The 24,509-nt window shown below is 41.4% G+C and overlaps 1 protein-coding gene across 1 annotated transcript in view; it reads right to left on the reverse strand.

The window, feature by feature from the left end:
• ANK3 (ankyrin 3) overlaps window positions 1-24,509 on the reverse strand; it is a 202,163-nt gene that overhangs the window by 126,543 nt on the left and 51,111 nt on the right. The window contains exons 2-7 of the mRNA XM_085309351.1: window positions 15,091-15,192; window positions 14,426-14,524; window positions 13,943-14,041; window positions 7,986-8,084; window positions 4,069-4,254; window positions 2,161-2,259 (exon numbers count right to left, since the gene is read on the reverse strand). Coding sequence (XP_085165477.1) covers window positions 2,161-2,259; window positions 4,069-4,254; window positions 7,986-8,084; window positions 13,943-14,041; window positions 14,426-14,524; window positions 15,091-15,192 — 684 coding nt within the window. The remainder of the gene's footprint in view (window positions 1-2,160; window positions 2,260-4,068; window positions 4,255-7,985; window positions 8,085-13,942; window positions 14,042-14,425; window positions 14,525-15,090; window positions 15,193-24,509) is intronic.

Consider the following 24,509-nt stretch of genomic DNA (forward strand, 5'->3'; position numbering starts at 1 on the left):
ATAGTCATAGAATCATAGAACAGTAAGGTTGGAAGGGACCTCTGAAGATCATCTAGTCCAACCCTCAGCATAGCCCATACGGGGATTGAACCTGCAATCTTGGCATCATGGCATTAGCAGTAGCACGCTCTAACCAACTGAGYTAAACCTGCCCCCCAAACGACTTCTTCCTCTTTGGACTATTTTCTTTTTTTCCCCTGTCCTATTCCTCCCACCCCCTAACCACGTACCACACCTCCTCCCTGGCTTTGTTTTGCTAGGTTTGATGAGTCAAGTTCTTGTTCTCTGCTCTTGTAAGAGATCTTTATTTCTCCTCATGATACTATTAGGCCTCCTCTGAACCYTTTTCAGCTTGAATTCTGGACCATGGTTGGTCACATTTGTATACTGTATTCCTGAGAAGCCTAATTACTATTTAGTACATTTGCCTCCCACCCACTCCCCCTTCACATCCTGCCAACTAATACAGTCAACCAGGTCCTTCTCATTCTTGGTCGGCAGACTGGTGAAAAAACAATAGGAGAAACACCTGTATCCTTTCTCCTTTGTGTTCTCCACTACGAATTTGAAGACAATATGTTCAGCCATACCCCTTCTGTGCTGACAACAATCACTGCCTGCTGGTCAGCAGAAATTCTGTAGCACACTTTTATTCTGTATCTCCAAGCCATTAACGAAGAAGTTAATGACTAAATAAACTTTAAAGAACTCCAGTAGGAACCTAGCTCCAGCTTTTTTCAATACTAACCATAGCATCTTCTCTTTATCCAAGTCCTGCCCAGTGTACCACTCCTCTAGCACTCCCCACTCTCTACAGTCTTACAAACAATTGCGCATGAGGCATCACAGGTAATGCCACGCTGAAGTCCAGATAGCATTTCCTTTGTCTAGAAAATCATTTTTTTCTCAAAGGGAACCATCAGATCAGGCTGGCAGGATTGATCCCTATTTTGAAGGCTAGGCCCTTTTCTACCTAGCTGTATGTTCTTAAAATACTCTCCTGACTTTTCTCTTCTTACACCTCTGCATACTCTCATGGTACTGACTAAACTTTCTGCCCATGTCCCTCTCTCCTCCACCTTTCTCCAGGTCTCTATCCTGGCTCACTCAGTTCTGAGTGTCCCTCCAAATTTGCCATTCTTTATTCTTTGCTGTMATGCCTGGCTCATCCTCTTCTCTTGCCCTTCATATGGCTCTATCCYTGTCCACACAGATCCCCTTATTCTCCTGCCCTTCCAATAATACCTAATTTCCTTCTGTCATTTTCTGTCTGGTAACCTTCTGCATATGTTTCCTTGTTTCCACATCTCCCCTGCACTGACCATGCTCCTTTGCTCTCTGGTCTATCCCCCCCCCCCCCGATCTTGGAGCAGCCAGACCTCAATGGCAGTCATGGTGGCACCATGGCCTAGGGCACAGGAGAAGGCCAGCAGTCGGCCCTGCTCAGAGGCCACCTGCTCCCTGCAGCCTGGGAAGCACTGGGAGCTCCCAGAAAGCCCACATTACCTCCTATCTGCTCACTCAGCGCTGCTTTCCTCCACATTTGAGGAGCCACCTCCTCACTCTCTGGGCTGTGTAGCCACTTGTCCTCCTGGCCCCATGAGCCACATGCTCTAGCACCTCCCACTCTACTGTGCCTGCTGCCATAGAGCTCTCACCACTGATTCCATCCCTATACCTCGCTYTATTCGCTACCTCTCTTTGTTTCTCAGATCACTTTGATGTATCATCTGACTCTTCCAGAGGCAGTGAAGGTGCAGCTGCTTTATTCACCAGTAACACCTGCACTTCACATGCACTGCAGACACCTGGGTACTGAGGGCAATTCAGCAGGGATGGCGCTCCTGCCACACGGTAAAGGTACAGGTAGGAGCATTCATCTCACTGAATCCCAGCCTGCCTTTTGCAACCCTGGAGCTATGAAAACAGCAGCTCTTTTTGATTAAAACAAGAACATTAACAAGGCCTCAGTTGTGAGGGGTGGAGGCTAGTGCTCAGGATCAGTTGAGCAGCCCAAACACATGCCCTTTGCACCTCATGACAACAGAATAAGAAGGTCCTTCGGCTGGTAAGAGCAATGCACACTTTCGCACCTTGTGGTAGAACTGTTTCAAAGCCACGATTAAGCAAACTAGAGCATAAATAAGATTTGATTCTTACCCTTGCAGTGAAGTCCACAGCAGCACCCCGATTTAACAGCAATGTAGCTACATTGATGTTTCCATAGTGAGCAGCAATGTGGAGCGGAGTGAACCCACTCTGGAAAAAGAATAAAACAAAACAAAAACCAATAGATGCTTTTTTTTTTTTTTTTTTTAGTATCTCTTTGGTACTCCAGAATTTGTATCACATCACTGTCAAAAGCTAGTAAGTAGAGTCTGCTGCCAGTCACTATTTCAATTCTATACTAGTTTTTACTTACTGATACTTATTTATAGACTCTCTGAGAGTCCACATAAAATTATATTGCTATGTAGGAGGGAAAAGAAATTAATGTAATTAYTCTAGAAGATCAGAACTAGGATAAAACTTTCAATTACTCCAGAGAAACATCACCAAAACATTTGAGTATTAAAAGTAATGATTTGCCTTTTATAAGAAATTATTTTCTAACTAGAAATATCTATTATCTATGTTACGTCAGTCTTGCAACTTAAATCTCTTAGAAATTCTTTGCAGAAGTTCAGATACAAGTCACTTGATGATACTTGCTAACTGGATTTTATAAATTCAAAGTAGATGCAAATGAAAACAACATCAAAGACCATTTAAAATGATTAATATGGATTTTTTTTCCAAGGGTTAGTACCATAAAGATCAGTCCCCCACTGTGGGCAATCACACTGGGTTATGTTCAGACACCACAAGTTGTCAGCCTAATTAGAAGATGCCTTACTGATAACATCACTTCAGCAACTTATTTTCATATTTAATTAGTTTTATTTCCTTTTAAAATAATGCTAAAACATGCAGCAATTCCATCAGTCCTGCAAAATACAATACCTTATGGGAACTAAATGCATTTCTAAATTGTTAGCAAGCCATGCTAGCTGCCACTGCCTTGCTTTGGGAGTTTTGCAGATTTAAAMCCACTCTCAGATCATTCTATTTGCTGACACCATCAACGTAAGTGTCATGCAGAAGCCTGAAAGATCAGTCCTGGATGCACACAACATGACAGGGTTGTCTGCAGCTCTTGACACATCTGATAAACATCCACAGCATGAGAATCCCTGAAAACTCTGTCTTACGTAATACAGCGCTTTTGCGATGGCAATTCGTTCCAAAGAATGCTTACTCTTACTTTTAAACCCTAGTCTCAGCTGCAGAAAGCCCTGGTATCTAAACTACAGTCTTCTCTAGCACATGCTACTTCATTTAGTCTAAAGCAGGTATCTATCCCATAAAAGGCAATGCAGAAARGAGAAAGAAGAAATGATGCAGCAGCACTAAGTCATGGAGGAGTGATGATGCATATATATATTTATATATACCTCTGTTGTTCTATTCACCATCATCTAGGTTAACACATTTGGAAGCAAAGAGGGGGAAAAAATGAACGGTTAGTTCACCACTGGTGATATGGATGCAAAAAGCTTCATGACTGCTACGCGGCATGGCAGCTCTGAGGACAGCACAACCGGCACAGAAAGGAAAGGAAGCTCGACTGAATGGAAGCTGAATGATTGTGGTTTTTACATGTTAATTGTTACACGTTTATCAGTGCTCTTAAAGTAACGAGATCACAAACAACTAATCAAATTACTTTATTATATGATGTTTATAGCACGCTACTGCAGTAGTGGCTTTCCTTCCCAAGAGAACAATTTTAATAGTATCTTGGTTACTATCTTCCATTTGCAAGGTTTCTACAGGAGAAGTTAACCCTGATTTAAACAGAAAGGGGGTAGAGAAGACAGACGCAAAGGAAGAAACAAAAAACCCTTTATTTCTAATCACACACTATAGGAGAAATTACATACAACTTTGCAGCAGAATACTTCATTGCATGTAACACGTGGTCAGCTCCTAACGCAGTATCGAACCTTATTTCTTTTTACAACTGACCTTTGACTCCACGTCAGCATTGTGGTCGTTCTGCAGGAGCAGAGCCGCCGCCTTCGTGTCGTCCTTGCGAGCAGCAATGTGGAGAGCAGGAAGACGAACTTTTCCCTTCGTATCATTTTCAAGCAACAGTGAAACCACCTGGTCGTGTCCTTGCTGCAAAGCTACTGCCAAAGGCGTGAAACCATCCTGCAACATACAACGGGGACTCTCAGCAGACTCTCCAAGACTGCCGGGGTGGAAAGGCGAAGGAAGAGATCACAGCATCAATGACACTGCTAGCTCTAATTCAGAGTGTAAACTAGTGCAAATTAAAAGTACCTTGCAGTTACACTGATATTGCAGTGAAGTCTTGACAAACTAGGCCCCAAATGCTTAACACATCTATCTAACACTTCAGACTTAAACACGAAAGTGKAGAACACAAAATGGAATGAGACTTGAAAAATAAACCAAGTGAAATTGCTCACTGATTAACATTTACATATATATGTACTTATATAATAAAGTACACAAGCATATAGAGAGGCAAAAAGCTAATGTTAAACAATGTTAAAACACAAATGGTAGTGATGTCTCCATAGCACATTATTGTCCTTTCCCTCACAACTAGAGGTAATAATCTATGCTTTTTATGGGGGAACAAAAGCACAGATTCAAGCTTCATCTATATCCTCCAACTTTTTTGTGTGTGGTTTGTAAACCTAATAAAATTTGCAAAGGAATAGCTAATTCTCCCAATATACCGAGTGTTTTACTATAAAGTGAACGTTTCAAGTTACGAAAATTAACATAGAATAATTAATAGACAATCCTCTTATCAACTGAAATGGTTTTCTTTAAGACTAGCAAAGCAGCAACCAAAAAAATGCAGAATAAGAGACCTGAAAAACAGAAGACAATGTTTAACAGAATTTAAAGTGGATTCAACACAGGAAACGTACAATCTAAAATGCTTTTATAAAATTGTATTTTTTATTAATTTTTATCAAACTAAAGAACGTAAAAGCTGTCATCTAGATGCTGATACTTTCCAAACATTTAAGTGCTATTCCAATCCTGGAAAATATTCAGCTTTGCCCAAGATAATACTCATAAATCACTTAAAAATTGCAAATGCAAATTACTTTATTTGAGATACTTATTTCACTATTACATTTGCTTTTGATCAGTATGTCAAAAGTTTATATTTCTAAGCTTCATTGCACTTTAGCAGAAAAACATATTCTGTTGCTTTTAACAACATTGTCATGTGAAAATTGTATGTTTGTAAAAGCATGAAATAGACGCATAGCAGCGAGACAGAAGCCAACAGACCCCTACTATTCTGTCAGGAGTGCAGAGTTAAAAGTGTTAACTTTTTAACTTTTGGAATTTAAAGCMATGCTTTCAATAAAGATTTTCTTTGTCTAGGTTCCCCAAAGAAAGAGAGAAAGCCTCAACCTAAAAGTTGAAACAGGAAGAGCTGCAAAATTTGGGGGGGGGTGGAAGGAGGAATCACTCTGAAATTCCATGAGTCCTAACGAGATTTTGGTTTAAATGCATATTTTTCCCTCGTTCAGTGGCAGCCTTGGCCCTCGCCCCGGGCCAGCGCGCTCCCGCAGCAGCGGCACGGCTCCCGGGCCGCYGCGCAGCCTCCGACTTGGCCGGGTAGCAGCAGTGGTGGGGAAATCCGCCGGGCAGCTCTCAAGCCCCAAACCTCCCGCTGCCTCCCCACAAGAGGGCCCTGGCAATACGGTGCCTGCAGAGGCGGAGGCTCCTTGCGCGACTGGGCGCAGGGACCCGCAGAGGTTTTCCTCCTTGCTTGTTTATACACTCAACAGCAGCGGCACAGGCAGCTACAGCCCAAAGAAAGGTGGTTTTGCTACCAACAACATCTTTCCTCATCAGGCTTCCTCTGCTGCGAGAAATGCTGCTGATAATTCAAAATTCCTAACATCGCCTTTTCCCCTTGCCCTGGGGGAAAGAGAGGGGCCAAACGGAAGCTCTGCGTTTCCGCAGCCCAGGAGCTGCCGCCTCCGGCGCTCCGGCCTTCCCCAGGCCCCGCGAGCTGCCCCTGGGGCCGGCGCGCCGAGGCCCGGCCGAGCCCGGCGCCCCCGGGACCGCGAGCCGCGGCGCAAAGGCGCTCGCTGCCCGACAGCCCGGCCCGCAGGAGCGCCGGCGGGCGCGGATCTTCGCGCCAGCCGTTCTGGAGTTAGCAACTTCACCTCAAAACAGAAAGGAAACCAACCCCATCCCAGAGAAACAACCCAAACTAAGAACAGTTTAAAGAAAACAGCTGGCTCTATTTCTTCCCCCATTAAAACAGCTCTTTTAAATGGGTTTTATTATTAAATATTCAACTATCTGGTCATAATTTAAAAACAAAAGCTTTTACACTTACAGTGATAAATTGGATCTATATTAAAACTCTGGCCAGGGAAAGTAAAAAAGCACTCACACCAACTATCACAAACAAGTAAGGCAGTAATGGCTACGCTGTTTTGTAGCCTGGTACGTTCACAGGAATTCTCCCTGGATATAATTAGGTTGCACCTTATCATCAGGCTGAGCTGGAGAAATGTTCAGTCTGAGCTGACATACCAAGCTAAGGGAAAAACAATAGAGAAGAAAAAGAACAAAGTACCCAGGCACAGTTTTAGATACATCTGGTTTCAGAAAAGGATGCAATGACCAACATATTTTTAAAGGTCATAATCAGGTTGTAAGTCTCTGGCAGGTCCCCATGACTTCTTTGTTTCCAAGTTTTTACAAATAAATAGTAATCAGGATGCCGAAAAGTGGCAATTTTCAGTTAATTTTACAGATTTAAAATATTTTGTTTTGATATTTCTTGACTTCATATATTTGTGCATTTCTGGAAAGCAGTTTGATGCTYACCTCTAGTTATAACTAATTATTAGTTATTTTCAAAACAATTTTGATCCTTTTGTGGGGGTTCTTTTTACATTACTGACTTGAGAAGAGACTAATAAAAATTCTGTACACACATTATAATAGAGTGATACTATAATACATAGTGATGAAATAAACTAAGTTTGCATTTCATATTTTGCATGAAGTGGGACTTTCTGAAATAATACTTATTTCCTCTGTGGATTCAGTTCAGATGCATCAGTCAGAATTTAATGAAAGGTTACAGAGAGCAATTACTGAACCACATTTTTAGCCAAATCTTGGAATAAATATAACTGAAAATTAATCAGATTGAAAACTTATCTCAATACACTACATTTAAGAAAATTAACATGCCTGCTATTATAATCTCTCCAAATGTTTTCCCTTTTCCTTCCAAGTTGCCTTATTTGGGTCAGAATTACTTCTGGCAAGAAATAAAAGAGCTCTTCTAGAAAGACCACAGAACACCTTCGAGGATGGACCTTGCATCTCTCTGTCCGCTTGACGTTATCACTGCAAGACCAGATGGGATAGCTGGGTACTACAGCGTGGGCATCAACATGGCAATAAATACAGSTCAGAAAATGTTCCAAGCACTAAGTAAGCCTGGGGTTTCCCTGAATATCCCAGAGCTGGCTCCAAAGTAGATAAAAAATTCCTCTTGCTTTATGATTGTCCTCAGCATTACTCTACTCAGTAGTTTTAATGAAACYATAGAGAACTTTTATAACTTGCGTGCAGCTCCCCCGCTAAAGCACTTAATCATAACTGGGAGTCTTTCAGGTTAAGAATACATCTATTTTTAGAATTGCTTTTAAAGTTCTTTTTATTTTAGAGGTGGCAAAAGATGGTTAAAACTGCTGAAAGCCAATAACTCAGTATTCATTAGCAGTCTTTGAAGACAGAATATTTTACTGGTCTGTAATTCTGTATTTAAAAGACTAATTTGATAAAAGCTGTCAAGGATAACTGCTAAAAGCACATTTTACTTTGTTCATACAGTGTAAAATTYGAATTTTTACCTCTGTAGCAAGGCTTTGACTGGCACCATTGTCAAGAAGAAACTTAACAACTTCTAGGTGGTTTTCTTGGGCTGCCATATACAACGGGGTAAAACCATTCTGAAATAGGAAAACAAAAGTGTAAACACTCAACAAGCATTTATATAGATATACATAAATATACATGCACATATTCRTACACACACACTACTTTTTGTATATATATATCTTCCATACATCTTATATGAATATATATATGTATATTATATCTATAGATCTTGCCAGTTAATGGCAAGATTTAAATGAAGACACTGATTTAAATGAAGACAGAAGTGTTCAAGTATTGTAATATTAAAAAAAGATGTGACGGAATCTTTCAGATAATTACGTACAATTCCCCAAGCCAAGTAAAAGYTCAAATGTGAACTCAGAATAAAAACCAATCTGAAAAAAACATCTGGTAGAGAGGAATTATGATGCCTCATAAATTAGCTGCCAGCAGTRGACACGCAAAATGGACAGGCAAATATAATACAAGTCTCTAAGGAAAGCAAGGGCAAGAGCTCTTCAGAATACTTTTCCAATTCTTTTTCTTCTCTCTGTTATTTTAATAGCTTTGACTTCTCTCTCACTCTTTCCTGCTACTTCTGCTTTTTGTCTCCTCAGAAAGCAGGAACAGCGTGCGGCCTTCTTGTGGCCACTTTGCTGCCTCATTACAGGCACCAGGAGATCTCAGGATCACCGGTTCTCAGTGGCTTGAAACARGTTTATCAGTATTTCTGATCACATTAAAGCAACTTTCAAATTATGCTTGAGGGATTTCACTAAATACTGTGCAAGTACYGGCGGCTGCAGAGCCTAACGTGTTCTTTGGCAAGAGCGCTCCTTTTACAGTCAATGCTTTTGTCCTTGTCTTAACCATATACAGCTCACCACTGCGTTTCAGCGACYGAATCTCCTTCTGCTTTGGGCATTGACATTAAGGAGACGCATTTTTCCCTATTGATCTATGTATTTTGGAAATCCACAGCACTGATGATATCACTCAGAAATYCCCCAAAAGCAAAAGGAAGTCTCAAAACCTGTTCTGGGCTCAAGATATCCCCTACAGGGATTTATAAAACTCGCTGATTTGCGCTTCGAAGTTGCTTGGTTTTCACACAGCATTGCAYGCCCCTCAGTGCAACAGAATCGTTACCTAGTGAACAAGCAAAYTTTATATTACAAATTAAAATATCCATATTCTTTTGATCGAATAGTTTGGTAATGCTGAAACAACCAAGGCAGCATCAGCAATGAGATCAACAATCCCTTCTTCCGCCGACCTGCTACGATCTTCCTTTCCGTACCCCAGCAAAACCCTTCTGGTCACACACACCTCCGCTAGCTTTTGCCTGACCCCTTTCCTCACGGTACCAGCATGGGTACCGACTCCATTAAACTTTCTGGGCAGGAGGTCACTGAGGCTTYAGTGGGCTCTGCTGGGGCCTTCTCTTTCTTTCCTTTCACTGCCTTTCCGCAACCTCCGAGGAGCCAGGACTTTTCCCGGGAAGGGCCAGTCCGGGACGCACTCCAGCCAGAGCCAGCTGCGGCAGGGCAGCAATCTCCCTCCGGACTGCTCCTGCCTAAGACCCCCCAGATCTCATAACGCTGTCGCACCGCACCTGCCTCTGGGTTATGTGGGGCTGCTGGGAGGATGAAGCAGAAATGCATGCGTGGAGTGGGGCGAGGAAGAGGCTTGAGCCAGAGAGCGCTCTGGGGCTACCAGGAAAAGACCAGAGACAYGCTGCGATCTAGTATTGCACAACAGCAATCTGCAGCACACGCAAAATGGGCAAGATGYGTATGATGGTACTGCCGTACCCCACCGTACACCAGTGGGGCTGTCTGGTACCATCTACTTCCAGCCACAACACAGCTGCAGACTATCATTACTAACACTAGGGCAAGAGGTTCAACTACCCTTCAGCGTTGCCATTCAGCCTATAGCAGAATAAAGGTCTGCCCACATTTAAACCTGCTAAAGACTCCACCTCTGCCTACAGGTTAACAGAGGCTCAARCCATTCCTTATACCCAGGCTCTTCGTTTATGTTGGGACCAAAAGCATGCGTTTAGGAGACAGCTTCCCCCAATTTCCTCCTCTTCAATGATCTTAGGGACCTGCTTCCTCTGCAAACCTGCCTGAGACTGCTAGATACGTCCCACCTCCCCAACCTGCCTTTTGAGAAAGCAGAGTTCAGTTCAGCACTTACACTGCATCTCAGTGCCTCCTATTCACACACTGAAGATTTCCTGTCACACAGCTAAGGCAGTGAAAGGCCGAGTGGGTGTGAAATGAATAAAACGGAGCTGAAGAAACCCAGATAGCATATTTTAAAATTGCTGGAGAAAGCACTTCTCCCTGACATCAAGGCCTTTTTGAGAGTGGAGGAAGTAGTTTAAAAGTCCTAAAGGCATCAAGTGGTCAAAAACAAGACAGACACTTGGTATTACTCTGGACATGATAAATGACCAAATACAGCTCCTGGGTTTGCTCCACCATCATATCAATTCTGTGATTCCGAYGGAAAAGAAGTAGACCCAATTTTAGTACCCTGCATTCCTTAAACTCCTCATCCGACTCTCAAAGAGTCAATGCAATTATGAAGTAAATAAGTAGTCTAAAATACGAGGTAAGGGATGATTTTAAAAAGCAGGTAAAACAGAAGAGATATTTAATCCGGCTTAAGTAAAGGAGAAGTTCAGGAAGTGTTCCCGTACGACTGGATTTGGCCAAATGAGTATCAGCACTGTCAGAGCTGCAAACATTGTCAGGGCAAACATTTCTGCAAAAGAGGAGGAGGAGGAGGAGGAGGACAAGGAGGAGGACAAGGAGGAGTAGAGTTTGACCATATATTTGCATCAACAAAAAGTCATTAACATTCTGGACTCTGCAGAGATGAAGGGAAAACACAGTCTAAGACCTAGAAGCAGTCAATTATGGCTGAGTTACACTAGTCATGGTAAAAACAGCTGAGACATCTGACTTCCACAGCAATGGGGCAGAGCTGCACGGCACACACTGGACACTGACCAGAACACAAGCGATCTGGGGACAAGCATGCAGACTTCGTGGACAGCAGGGAAATAGGTCAGATGGAAGGGCTGTTAGAAAGGAAATGAGGTGAACTGGATGTTTGGGCTAAGAGGAACTTTACCATCAACAAGACACAGAGCAGCTGTGAAACCACATGTTTACAAGGCTTGCACAGTCTGCAAGGTCTGTTGCTGTTCCGGTATTTTGATAATTTGGTCTCCATTCAGAAAAGCATCGCTACAAGCATAAAGCAGGCGCTGAAGTCCCACCAGAGCCAAAGTCTAGAGTTAGCAATGTGTTAATGCACTTTCCAGAATCAAGGCCTGACAATTTAGTTAAAACTCTGCTTAATGAAAAACCAAGAATCCAGAAAGTTCTTTCAGAGGTAACGGATATATCATATTACAGACTATTATTTTAGTGAACAGCAGTGTCTGATGTTTTCCCTGTCATCTCATGGCATAATCAATACTAACTCAGCTAAACTAAACTTCACTTTTTAAGTTTAGTTTTAAACATTCACATTTAAAAAGCAATAGGAAACACTTCCYGATTATTAGTTTCAGAAAATAATTAGTAGGCAAAATTTCTCAAATCAAGTATTATTAAAACCTGGAGGTACAGCAGAACCCTTTTTCTTGTGTTAAAGTTATTGTAGGATATTCATCATCTTTACCCTCATGCTTTGCTTTCTTCTCTCTTTAGAAGAAAAAATCAAAAATAAAATAAAATAAAATAAAGAGATGGAAATCACCAAAGGACAACCAGCCTAATGAAAACATTTTGTCTTCCACGATAATAAACAGCCTCAAGAAAAGGCATAAAATTCAGACTTAGTAAAAATTTTTTTTGTTTGTTTGTTTGTTTTTTAAGAACATAAATATTTGGCTAAAGAAGGCCTCATATTCTGAGAGCTGGCTTTTTCAGCAGGGTACAGGTGTTACCTTCAAGGGAACAGGAGAAAAAGTCAAACTCAAAAACAKGGTCAGCATCAAAATGAAAAACAAACAGAAAAAAAAAAATCTTTGGGTGGTCTTCTGTGGACCTGCCAAATTCACAGAACATTATTCTAAGCTTTAGGAGGCTACGAGCGATGATCCGACCTGCAGGCGAAGCTGGTCTAGAGGCAGTTCAGTAACAAGGAGCTCTAAGGCCCGCAGGGGTTGTGCTGAGGAACCCAAGTCCCATGTGGGGTGTCTCACTCCCAGGTATAGGTGGGCTACGACTAACATACAAGTCTCTYGAGCAAAGCCCTCAGAGACATCCAGATGAGCAAAAGAGATAAATAAATATTCTATTCTCATCAGTTAGCAAAATTAGGGTAATGTGGCAAAACCTTAGGGTGTGTGGACGATACAGACACATAAGATGTTTACAATTGCTACTTTTTTTTTGTTTCAGGGCTGAATCCACRATCTAAAACACTATCAGAAAAGACTCTTTTATAGCTATCTTGCATTCTTCAACAGGAAAATCTAGGGAAATGTTTCTACTTTATTTTACTTCCTAACAGTTGTACAAGATTTTACTTAAAACTGCTTTTTCGTTGTTTCTGTGCTCTTTAAATTCAAACTATGATGCCTTAAACCAAATATTGTGGTGAATAGCTAGTATAAAATAGTAAGAAAGTGGAATTGACGAGCCTATTTTCTTTATCCAAGCGAAGGAAATATGAGATGAAACATGAAATACGAATCAAAAAGAACTAATATTATTGAAATAGATTCCATTAAATATTTGGTTCCTATTATTTGAGAGACCATGGAAAAAAAAAGTTTCTTTAAAATGTACATTTTTAATTTTCCCTTTTTAACAAGCGTTGTCTATCATACCCACCTTCTGAYAAAAGTAAAAAAAGAATGGTGATACTGGGCCAGATGAGAAGGCCATCTACTAACCTAATGCCTAATAAATGAGGGGAGAGTAGAGGAACAAGGAAGGCAAGCAGGGATATTTCCCATGGCACATCTGCCAGCTGACAGTAACCTGAGCTCWGTGGATTTTTTGAGACTGACTTTCTCTGTTTTATTTTGCTTCTTCGCATTTAACAGCAACACTGCTTTCCCCTGCACTTCAAATTTTCTGTAATGTGCCTAAATGTTTCTTCAAAGGTCTTGACCAAACTTAAAAGCTCTGCACATTCCTGTACTGCCTCCTTRCACAAAGAGAGGAGAACTCCACTTAGCCTGAAACACTGAATCATTTTGAAACAGGATCTCTCTCACTGCAACAAGTTCTCTCCTGCTCTTCTGTTCTATCCTTATTTCTTCTGACTATGTAACAACTGGGAGGTAGTAGGACAGTGCAGGGCAGATCTAAGGCTGAACTGTCTATTCTTTGCTGTGCTCTCTATTACAAAACCACTTTACTATCCTAACAGCCTTGCTTGTGGCACTGCTTTCTTATTCTCCAGGTATCTGTGTGGTTCCTCGGCAAATTAAAATAGAAATATTATTTCTGTGCTCTTTCCTTTGTTGAAAGAGGTGGGCAACTCTCTGACTACCTGGCAAGGACTGGGGTAGGRAGCAGAAAGGGAGAAAAGCTGGAAAGATTTAAAGTTTTGATTTTCTTTTGACTTACAAGGAGGGGGGGGATGAACTCAGCACCAGGCTCACTAAAATGCCTGGATCATTAATAAACTGGTAACTGTGTGTTTAAACTTTGTCTTTGCACCTGTCTTCCACCACCTACATGTGTGGAATGACCAAAAAGGAATGGCCTTGACTTTAGCAGGATCACATTCATCTTACTGATTCTATCAAACTCTACTTTACAGAGCCAGCATTAACACAGTGAGATCTAACACATGCACTTATTAACAATATACTTTACAAAGGAAGAAAGATTTTAGTATATCAGTAATATTTTTGATAGTCCCAAAGTGAGAAATACTACTTTACCTGAGACTGTGCATTGACATTGGCTCGATTTGTAACCAACACTTTGACTACTTCTGCTTGCCCAGCGAGGGATGCTATGTGCAATGCTGTGTTTCCTTTCTGAAATGAAAGATGGTGACATTTGAAAAGAGAACAAAACTTGAGCYTGAATACCTGACAATACTGTCAAGAGCATGGTCTGCTTTAAAGCATAGTATTTCTTGGGATGAAATACTCTTAGTGAATACTTCCAGTGGGTAGTTATTCTGGAAGACATGGACAGAAACCAAGACAGGAATCTACAACTTGTTGAATAAATCTCATCACCAGTAACCTGTGACACTTACTGTAATTTAAAAGGTTGCTAATAAACAATTCCTGACACCACACCAACAATGAAGAACATGCAGCTACTGCTGCAGTGATATCTGCAATCAGCTGGCCGACACCTTGCACCCATGGGATGCGTGTGAACAAGAGAACAGTTAGACAGGCCCGGCTGACCTTTGTCGCTGCGTCCACATTGGCACCTCGCTGTATCAGTTCTGAGACAACTTCTACGTGCCCTTCTTTGGAAGCGAGATGGAGAGCATTCAACCCATTCTGATTACAAAAATAAGAAACAAAAAAAGAAATGTAATGGAAAAGATTGACACAGGTTTTCCCATGTGGCAAACAACACTTCAGGAGATAAATSGTTACATGCCAGTGAGAGGATTTCTTTCAGAAAGTATTCTTATGTGAACTTCATAACAACTGAATTGTACTTCAAAAGTATGAATTCAATCAGGATATAGTAGCTCTGGCGTCTTAAGCTCTATGTGCTTATCTTACGCCCTAATGTAATAAAAAAAAATGAAACGAAAGATATTAGCACAATAATCTCCAAGTATTAAATATTCTCCAAGTATTTTTCCAAAACTCTCCAAGTATTAARTATCTCCAATATTAAATAGCACAATGTTCTCCAAGTAGAATTGGAATGATGTCTTGGTAAGGGATAAAATACAAGTTTTAATTGGATAAGATATGTAGACAAAGCTCATCAAAATATGAACTTAAGTTATTGCTGACATGCAGTGCAAATATATAGACAGATTTGAGAGAGAGAGAGAGAGAGAGAGAGAGAAAGTGTTTACACAGCAAATTTGATCAAAATATTCTTTAACCTGATTGCAAATGTTGATGTCCACTCCACTTTTTAAGTAGTCAAGAGCCTTTTCCAAGTTGCCAGCTCGAGCAGCTCTTAAGTAACTTGCATTTGTGTCAGACTAAAGGAAAAAAAAGAAAAGAAAAATCCCATTAGAAATTAAGGCACAGTATAGAAACAYATTCACTTGCCAAAGAAGTTACTAATGATACAACACATTGTAYGTGTGTTTAACTAGACATGAAAGGATCCCAAACTGCCTTATCAAATATGGGTTAAACCTCACCCTTTTTGCTTATGCAAACTCCCTCTGGTATAAATAGGGCTGTCTGCCTGACTAGGCAGCACAAGATTTGACTTCATACATAAACCTGAATTATGCAGAACTGTCTAACATGCAAGGCTAGTAGCCAGGGAAACATCTGGTACCCAGCATGCAAGACAAAAATGTTGAGACTCGGGGTAGGACTCCATGGAAACCATTCTGCTCTTTCAAAAAGTGCCACATCATCTTTAGCGTCCAAGCTGAACAGATTGGGCAAGTAGTGTAAAATCTCACATGACAGATTTAAAAAAACAAAATATAAAATGTTGAAGAACTGGACTACCTAAATTAAAAACATGGCCCTAGGGACTTAAGGCATTGAACAGTCTAATGATGCGATTACATTTTATTTCCTCCATCCTCCCTCACTCTATGGCACATTTTATTTACAACATTTGTCTACATTTCAGCAAAGTAATCAAAATTGCCTAGGAACAGTGTCATTACCTTTACTGCATTTTTAYTTTTTCAGCCCTTGCTTTAAAGATTACAGCCGATTAAAGATGGCAAACTTGCTTTGTGATAACTGTAGCTTGAATGTAAGGATGGCAGAAAGGACTGTTAAGCCATGAAAGAGACCACTGAAAGTAATTCTCATGCCTGGAGGGTTTTTAACAACAGGTTATGCAAATATCCACCAAGGATTGTTTAGATAATGCTGATCTTGCTGGGAGCAGGTGGAAAGAACTAGGTTAGCTTTCAAGAGGGACAAATCACAGATTCTTTGTTTTTATCTGTTCCAGGGCTTCCTCTGAGATCGTAGGCAGTCAACACATCTTTCTGTGCCCTTTCCTCCACTAGCATAACAAAAAATGTCACGGTTTCTCCCAGTATCATTTCATCGCAGGGTTTAAATCACTACTAATTTAAATGCTTTAAGACCCTTTAGGGTTCTAAAAACCCTACTGTTAGAGAAAAAATTAAAGGAAATAACTATTGAGAGAAATACAAAAYATCCTGGCACCAGTGCTTAGTTAATTATCCAGCGCTTAACTCATTTCTTCATTCCTGATTTTTCTGGATTTGCTATGGACTTGTTTCCTCTCYGGTCACCACAGCTACTGCAAACTGGCTGCTCTGGTTAAGCATTGCCTTCAAAGGCCACTGAGGTAACTGGTTRTGCAGGATGAAGCAATCTTGGGCTTAACCACAATAAAATGGTAAGATGAATGAAGTCTGTCCTCCTCTTCGTATCAGCATSTGCTGCAAGAACGTTTCACTAACACTTTCAATACAACGATCCCTCTCTTCCAAGGAGAGAAGCAGTGTTTTATGGACTCTTCATTTCCTTCTGAGTTTTTTTACACGTAGCATTAAGCTTTGTGATGGTAAATTACTAACATACAACCTTCCCAGCTCATAATCATCACTGATCATCACTAAGCAGCTTCCCTAATGTGCTTCCAACAAAACAGCCCCAAAACACCACTGCTTAATTAGGCTCTATCAAAAGCAAGGTGCTGCTATAAACTACATGGCCGGAACTGCAAAGACCATGGGGGAAAATCGCTGCCTTGGGAGACGCAGTAAAACAGTTTCCCTCGGAAGATCATCTGAATTGTGCAATGCAGGAGAGAGGTCATCTTCTCAGCGCTTAGCAACAGCAGCCACTGGGGTAGAAAACGGGTCAGYGTTTTATTGGCATTACCAAAGGTGCGAGGGATGACTTAATAGCACGGAGCCTTTCCCGTCCGTGCCGGCGAGACGCGCGCCYGCTCGGCGCAGTCAGCAGGTGCACGCTCACTGGCCTCAGCTGTCTGCGGCCGCTCCGGGGTGGGGAAGGGAGGCACCAGGGAAGCTTGCTATGGAAAATCCCTTCCAGCCAGTCGCATTAGCTCATGGCAGACAAGAAACACTGCCGTTACTCAGGAACGGCTGAACCTCTCCGTGTGCTCCAGCACAACAGAGCATACAAACGAAGGAGRGACGATAAATGGCCGATATTCACGTTAACGGCTGGCTGCTGTTAGGCCGTGAGGGAAGAGCAGTGCTGGCGGACTTTTCAGGCTGCTCTTGGAGTGCCTGCTCACTGGAGAGAGGAAAGGCAAAGGTTAGGCCACGCTTGCAGCGCGGGGATATCCAAAATGCTTCACACCGAGCTAGCTCGGGCGCTGCCAACGGACGCGCAGGCTGTTCCCCAAACCGCTGAAGCGGGCAGAACGCCCTCCTTCGCCAGCCGCCAGCTAAAACCCGCTCGCTTTGCTGAAGCTCAGGGAGGCGATAGCAGAGTTCGGCCACTGAGCCCGGAGAGCGGTGCGCACGGGGTCACCGGCGCTTCCGGGGCGCTCGGCAGCCCTCTCCGCTCTGCCTCGGCGGAGGCGAGCGGCGGCGCCGGCCTCGCGGGATGCCAGCTCGAGCGGCCCAGCTCTGCAGCCTCCCTCAGGCCGGGACGTTCTCTCCGACTCAGGCTGACAGGGAAGGGCTGCCGAGCTTTCTCTGTCTCGCAAAATGACCTGAATGCCTTCCTTTAAAGGCCCTCCACTTCCAAAAAACAGAACAGCCAGCGAGCATTTATCCAAATGTTGCAACAGTTAAGCATAGGGGTCAGTAATCTCCTTTCCAAGTTAAAATAAACAAATAAACACAAATAATTTTAATAAGAAAGCAGACATAGTTCGGTGACTTTGCAACCAAGAGGTGATGAGGATGGGCTCCCAGAGCAATTTCCTGAAGACGACCGAGTATTTTTGTATTCCAGAACCACAGGCATCAACCACTTCCCATTCAAATAAAGAGTGAAAAGTCAGAAGATAAAATTCCTTTTAAATATGGGTTTGCCCGTAGCACGCTCTTACATTCTGTGTTTTGCCCTGAGTGTAACACCACAGTAAGACAATTTTAACTCCCACTCTGCCCCAAGTTTTGGGCCTTCTAAGTGGTATCTGTTCTTGCCTTTAGACAGTATTTTACAGTTTACAGTCGTTTCCCATTAATATATTCTATTATTATTTCAACCAGACCCACTGAATTCTCCAAATACAGTCATCTTCAGAAAACAGTTTAAAATAAAACAAACCGGAAGAAGCACTCAGTAAACCAGCTGCACTGACCTGCTTCTCAACGTGGAAGCCAACTCAAAGCCACTGAATCCCATCCTTCCCTCGCAAAATATAAACGTACCCTGCAAAATATCACYGAGGCCAGCATATACAATCCCTGGCTGTCTAAACAAGGTTTGTTTACCATAGCTCGACAGAAATCTTCCATCTTCCAATCTTTCCAAGCATTTTACACAAAGTTTATTTCTAATTATACCTTAATAATGACGTTTTTATTTTGYGCAGGGGTAATAAAAAATCCATATCCTACTGTTTTCCAAGTCATCCGGAACAGAAATACTTGATTTTGTTAAACAAAGCGGCGCTCCTGCGCTCCGACACGCAGCGCGCGGGTGACCTGCAGAGCGGTTACGCGGCGGCCAGGCGCCTCGCGGCTCTGCCCTGCCCCTGCGGCCGCGCACCCGCCCCGGCACCGGGAGCGCCGAGCGCGGGCAGGCCGCAGGGAGCCGGCCGGAACCGCGGGGATACAGCTCAACTGCAAAATCCGGCCGACTGAGGGGAACAAGCGTACGAGACACCTGAACCACCGTTTTCATGACTCACAGATCGATGCTGTAAAAAAACCCTGCACAAAACCGTCTTTCAAAATGGATCCAAAATACCAATCCAAAATAGTTTTGTATTTTTGAATATAAAGTTTTCTCAACTGTACATTTCTATTTTAAGTCCAAATTCAAAATAATCTTTTATATTTTTTATTTTTTAAATACCAAAATAGAGTGGAAAAATGTCATTTCTAATCTGCATCCCATCTTGTTTAAAACAGACTGTTGGCATCCACGGTATAACCTGCAACTGCAACTGCCTCTGTATTGCACAGACRGATATTGCTCCTAAGAGCTGGGGCTTGAATCACTGAAGGATTTAAAAAAATTAAACAAGCATAACAATAACATTAATCATTTACCTGCACTGCCATCATGCATAGGAGCCCACGCCAAAGACAGATCAAGACAGYGTTATGTTAAAGTCATCAAAAAACACAATAGGGAAAAAATAGATTTTAGTTAGAAATTCCCAACAGATCTCTCAGAATATCCATGCAGGTGACTGTTCCCTCAGTGGTTTCTATTCTTAATATACACACTTCTATACTAGCTGGCATCTGAAAGTTAAGTGCCCCAGAGACAGCATGTTCACAGGACATTTTCTTAATAGATTAAAAAAAAAACCCCACAGCTCTCCAATCTTTGCTATTTAAACCTCAATACTCATGAGATGCTCTCTGCATGCTAGCTACATCTGCAGATCTGCTTTTTCTTTTTTTTCTTTTTGTGATCAATTCCAACATGAAATGAAGTTGAAAATTGGCTTTTGATTTTCCACCATCTTAACAAGCATCAGGAGAACAACAGGCACGGGCCGCGCATCAGAACCGCCTGCATCCTAGACGTCCCTGCAGGCAGCCACAAACGGCGGCCCCTCTCGTTGCGTGCTTGCCCAGGATTCCCGCTTTCAGGCCCTGTCCCCCAAGCCGCACACAGCTCCTTACTGCGTTCCCTGCGCATGCTACCTTTTGAATCTCTATAATCACATTCAAATTGTAACTCTGRGGGAGAGAGAGAGACCTCAGATTCTGTGCACAGTGTTTAGCTCTGGAATGGCTATTTGGACAATATTGCAGAAATACTGGATTTATGAGAGTATCAGTATTGATGTATGCATAATAACAAGCTTTTCCTTCACAGATGGTAAGACTTTGCTCCTTCATTCCACTGTATTTCTTGAAAAGGTGACTATTTCTAGTTTTAAGATATGCATAAATGTAGATGACTGGCTAATGAACATAGTTTTCAATGTAACTATATATATATATATATACACATACATATATATATATATATATAAAAAATATATATATATAAAAATTCTGTGCATTCCTCTTCCGGATACTATACTACAAGAAGTCAACTCAAATGTGAAGCAGGCTGACCAGCTTTTGCCGACCGTGGGCTGCCTGCAGCCCTGAACAAGTTATTCAGCCTGGAGCTCATTTTAACAGCCTCCCCGTGGGGACGCAACGGGGAAGTGCTGAAGGGCTGGAGCAGGAGTACTGCGCTCCCCAGCGCCAGGCTCCCGTCCCATGCTGGATGGCACGGCCTGTGACGTACAGGGGAAAGGCCCATACGTCACATTTTGAGGAGAAGCCACAACAGTTAAAAACACGTTTATTATAGGAAAGACTAGCTTCTACATCACTTGGATATTAGCTTAAGCCTCCATTTTCAAATAGGAAAAAGTTGATTCTGACTCACGCTAGTAAATACATATTCAGGATCTCTTCCTCCAAATGCTCCAAGTGAAGTAAGACACTATTTAGTATGAGTAAAGACAGAAAAAATATTAGTAAATGTTGCAGTGTCTGTTAGCTCAGGCACTAGCCTGGCTTTCCCATGGAGGAAACTAGAGAGGATCCTTCCAGAAAACTGAGAGCATATTTATTATTTACTGAGCCCTCAAAGTGCAAAGCCATTATTTTCAATGGGCGCAGGCACCCTCCCATACTGATGGTATTTTTATTATGCTCATCTCTCTTTCCTTTGTGTTCTGCTTACAGTGGTTGCTTTTTCAGTTAAAAATCCAGTCTCTTTTTCATGTTGAGAGCAGGGTTTTGTTTTTCGCTCCATCTTTAACAGTAGCTGTTGTGAAGGGAAACCCCCAGCAGGTTCCCATTGTGCTGGAGCAGGATGCATCCTGGCTTGAGTCCCAGTGGAAAGATGCTAACCATGCCTAACGTGTGTTGGGGGCMGGAGGGGGGGCAGTGACCTCATTTTAAAGGATAAACTTATGTTATTTCATTTGGAAACCTGTTTAACAAAGCTAGTTTTGCAGCAGCCTGAGATGATCTGAAAAAACAAATGGTAACATTTTTGCTTGTTATGATAAGGGAGAAATACCGCAGCTGATTGCTTTCTTCTCTGCAGTAGGCCCAGTGCTGATGGGTACTAAGTACTACACTGGAAACTGGARGTCCTCAGCATTTCTTAGATACTGCTCCTGTGTTAATTTTGAATTTTCTTCCAAAAGTTGTTACCTTCATTCACTAACTGATAACATTTTATTTCAATTTAGTTATACAGGCCAGTTAACAACAATGTGTAAACCATGTGAAATAAATGATCTTCCTGGGGAGACCCTTCATACCAGTTCTCCAAGTAAGTGTATCCTTCATACCCTTTTTTCTACCTCATAACTAAATCTATATTACAGAATTTTGCTCGTATCTTTTTAACTAGATAGTGATCTAGCTGCATTGAATTGGAAGATGATCTTTTCTCTGTGCAAATGACTGCGGCTGTCCTCATGCTTTTCATAACAGGCTATCGTAYGTGTTTTTTCTGATAGGAATGTGACAGCCTGGGGCCAACTGCTCTCTGCAGTTCTGCTGTTAAYTATCCTTCAGAGAAATACTTTTGGGATCGCAATCGTAAACACAACCACAGGGCAACAAGAAGAGCTCCATTCCTGCTGGCTGACAACTCACAGGATAAATCCTTGGCTAGGAAAGTAAGCTGTTTTGAATATGACTGCAGCACGAGAACTGATTTAATTATTGGCTAAAAACAAAAAATACCCCTCTAATGGTTTGTCCTATTATGCATCTTAATCCTTTGACCATATTCTTGTATTGTACATGATAAAGGAATAAAAATATTAACTGGCCCCCTTCAAACTACGTAACTATGATCAGTTTTCCACAAGTTAATAAATACACTGGTTTCAGACTGGGTGAATTTCCTCTCCTTGGAGAATGGAGACTAAAAGCCCTTATATTAGTACAACCAATGCATCTGAAACTATAATGAACMATACTGCAACAGCAGAGGCTCTATCCCYGTGCRATAATTGATCTGAATGTACAATCATACATTAAGCAGTCTAAAAGGAAGTCTAAAAGAYGCATTTTAGATTCAGCTCCATCTTTCTAGAAATYCTCCTAAAACAGCATCTTGACCAAAACAGGAAAACATTCAAGCAAATAAAGAAACCTCTTTCCTTGTTGGACCATATGTCTAGATAAAGTCTTCAGCATGCAGATTTAGTATACACCATTTTCAACATTGCTTGCAACACTCTACCTGTTAGTCTTTCTCAGCCAAATACTGAGTCTGTCACTCGYTGTTATTGCTGAAAATAAAGCAACTGTATTTGAGTACTAGATTTCTGAAAAAGACCCAGAGATGGCAAGGCTGATAAACACAAGAATATTTCAAATTTTCCAATACAGGAGCTATATATTATTCCTTTTAACAGCATTAAGAGTCTATAGTGAGTTATTTGTTAAAACCCACAGTAATCTGCTATGAAGCTATAATGTAGCTTTCCTGCTGTACAAGTTTTTTAGACTTTACAAAAACAGTCTTCTTAAAGAGATTATAAATCTAGTCAGCCTTGTGTCTCTTTAAATGCCTGAACGACTGATTCCTAAGAAAATTCATAGAAATGAAAAGCAGCCGTTATTCTTTTGCACAAAGAACGTGTGACTTCCAAGGCACAAAAGACAGAGAATTAGACACCTACTTCTAAGTGGGAGACCTTCCCCTAACATCTACATATTATGTGGATGTTATATTCAACATGTTGTGCYTTGAAAATCCCCCTCAAGCTATCATCTCGATGTTATTTACCTGTCACTACAGATACTAAAGGATATTAACAACAAACACGGAATGAATTAACTAGAACTCCAACAAAACTAACAGCTAACCAACAACTAACATCTGACAGTTCAAGAGCAAATACCCAAACCGGTCCCAAACCAATTTCACAGGGACGACATTCAAGCAGCAGGTGAGGGTCTGCACTGCTTGGAATCCACTGAGCAGGTTGCACAGATGAGGTTTTGAACACATTAGAAATTTGATGGGTCAGCTTCCCCTAAACAAGCTACGGAACTAGTTTACTAGTATGAATATGTTAAATTAGTAAGATCAAAAGCAAGAGTCTTATTTCCCAGGACTACAAATCGATGTTCAATATATACTACTCAACTTTCCGAGCAGGTATGATYAGTAAATAGGGAAAACTATTTTCTTTTAATGTGGAAATACAGTTCCCTTAGCAATGAAGAACTTGGCCTATATTTCAAATTTACAGGCTATCAAAGTGCCCTCTGTGAAAAGACGAACTTGAATGACATGCTAAATTTGGACACACTTTATTCAAGACTATAAAACCAATGATGTTGAGCCAGGAGCACAGTGTGACTCGACAGTCGGAGAACCAGACCCCTTTGCAACCAACTCACATGCATAATCTATGAAAAGGATCTGATATACTCAAGGGCAAGAGATTTCAGCATCTAAAATTCAAGATGCAGATTCCCCACTCTGACAGCCTTACTTGTAGAAGTTTCTTTCTGACTCTGGGAAGAAACTCCTGGAGTCTGTAATGACTCATCTCTCACATCTCTCACTCTCTAGAGTTTTCCCATCATACATTTACAAATACAAAATAAATCACTGGCTTTCATAACTGCTACCACAGTCACAGAGAGCTAGAGAAGGACTGGATGTGCTTAGAGCATTTCTTCTTAAGTTTATATACACCTCAAGATAATAACTCTCTCATGTCAAGCTAGATGAGATGTCATTGATCTATTCCTGTTATTTTTCTCTCAGAAACCAAGTACCTAGTGAGCATGGAGATAAATTCAGTATACCTCAGACTCAAATTTAAAGCCATTTCCACGTCAAAGCCCTATTCTTCAGATCACTGAATGAAGACATGGATTATGACATTCAGCCCACTGCCTGCTCTCTGTTTACATCTGATTTTAGAATTAAAGTCTAGAAAGGAGAGGAAAAAAATTCAGCAGACCCCAAAAGGCTTTTTAAACTGTWCGTATTTGTCTATAATTTCAGATACATCCTCTCTGAAGTTAATGGGAAAAAACAGCAGTATGAACCTAAAATCAGATAATATTGCTGATTTTAGAGAGGAAGACATTCTATACACTTAAAATAATTTCTTTGTAAAAAGGAAAAAAAAAGGAAGGGGGTATATATGCTTCCATCAGATGTAGTAAGGTGGAAGCTAGTGGTAAAAGTGGAA

The sequence above is a fragment of the Rhea americana genome, unplaced genomic scaffold, assembly GCF_003343005.1.
Source record: "Rhea americana isolate MKP2758 unplaced genomic scaffold, rheAme1 scaffold_296, whole genome shotgun sequence".
Taxonomy (NCBI): Eukaryota; Metazoa; Chordata; class Aves; order Rheiformes; family Rheidae; genus Rhea; species Rhea americana.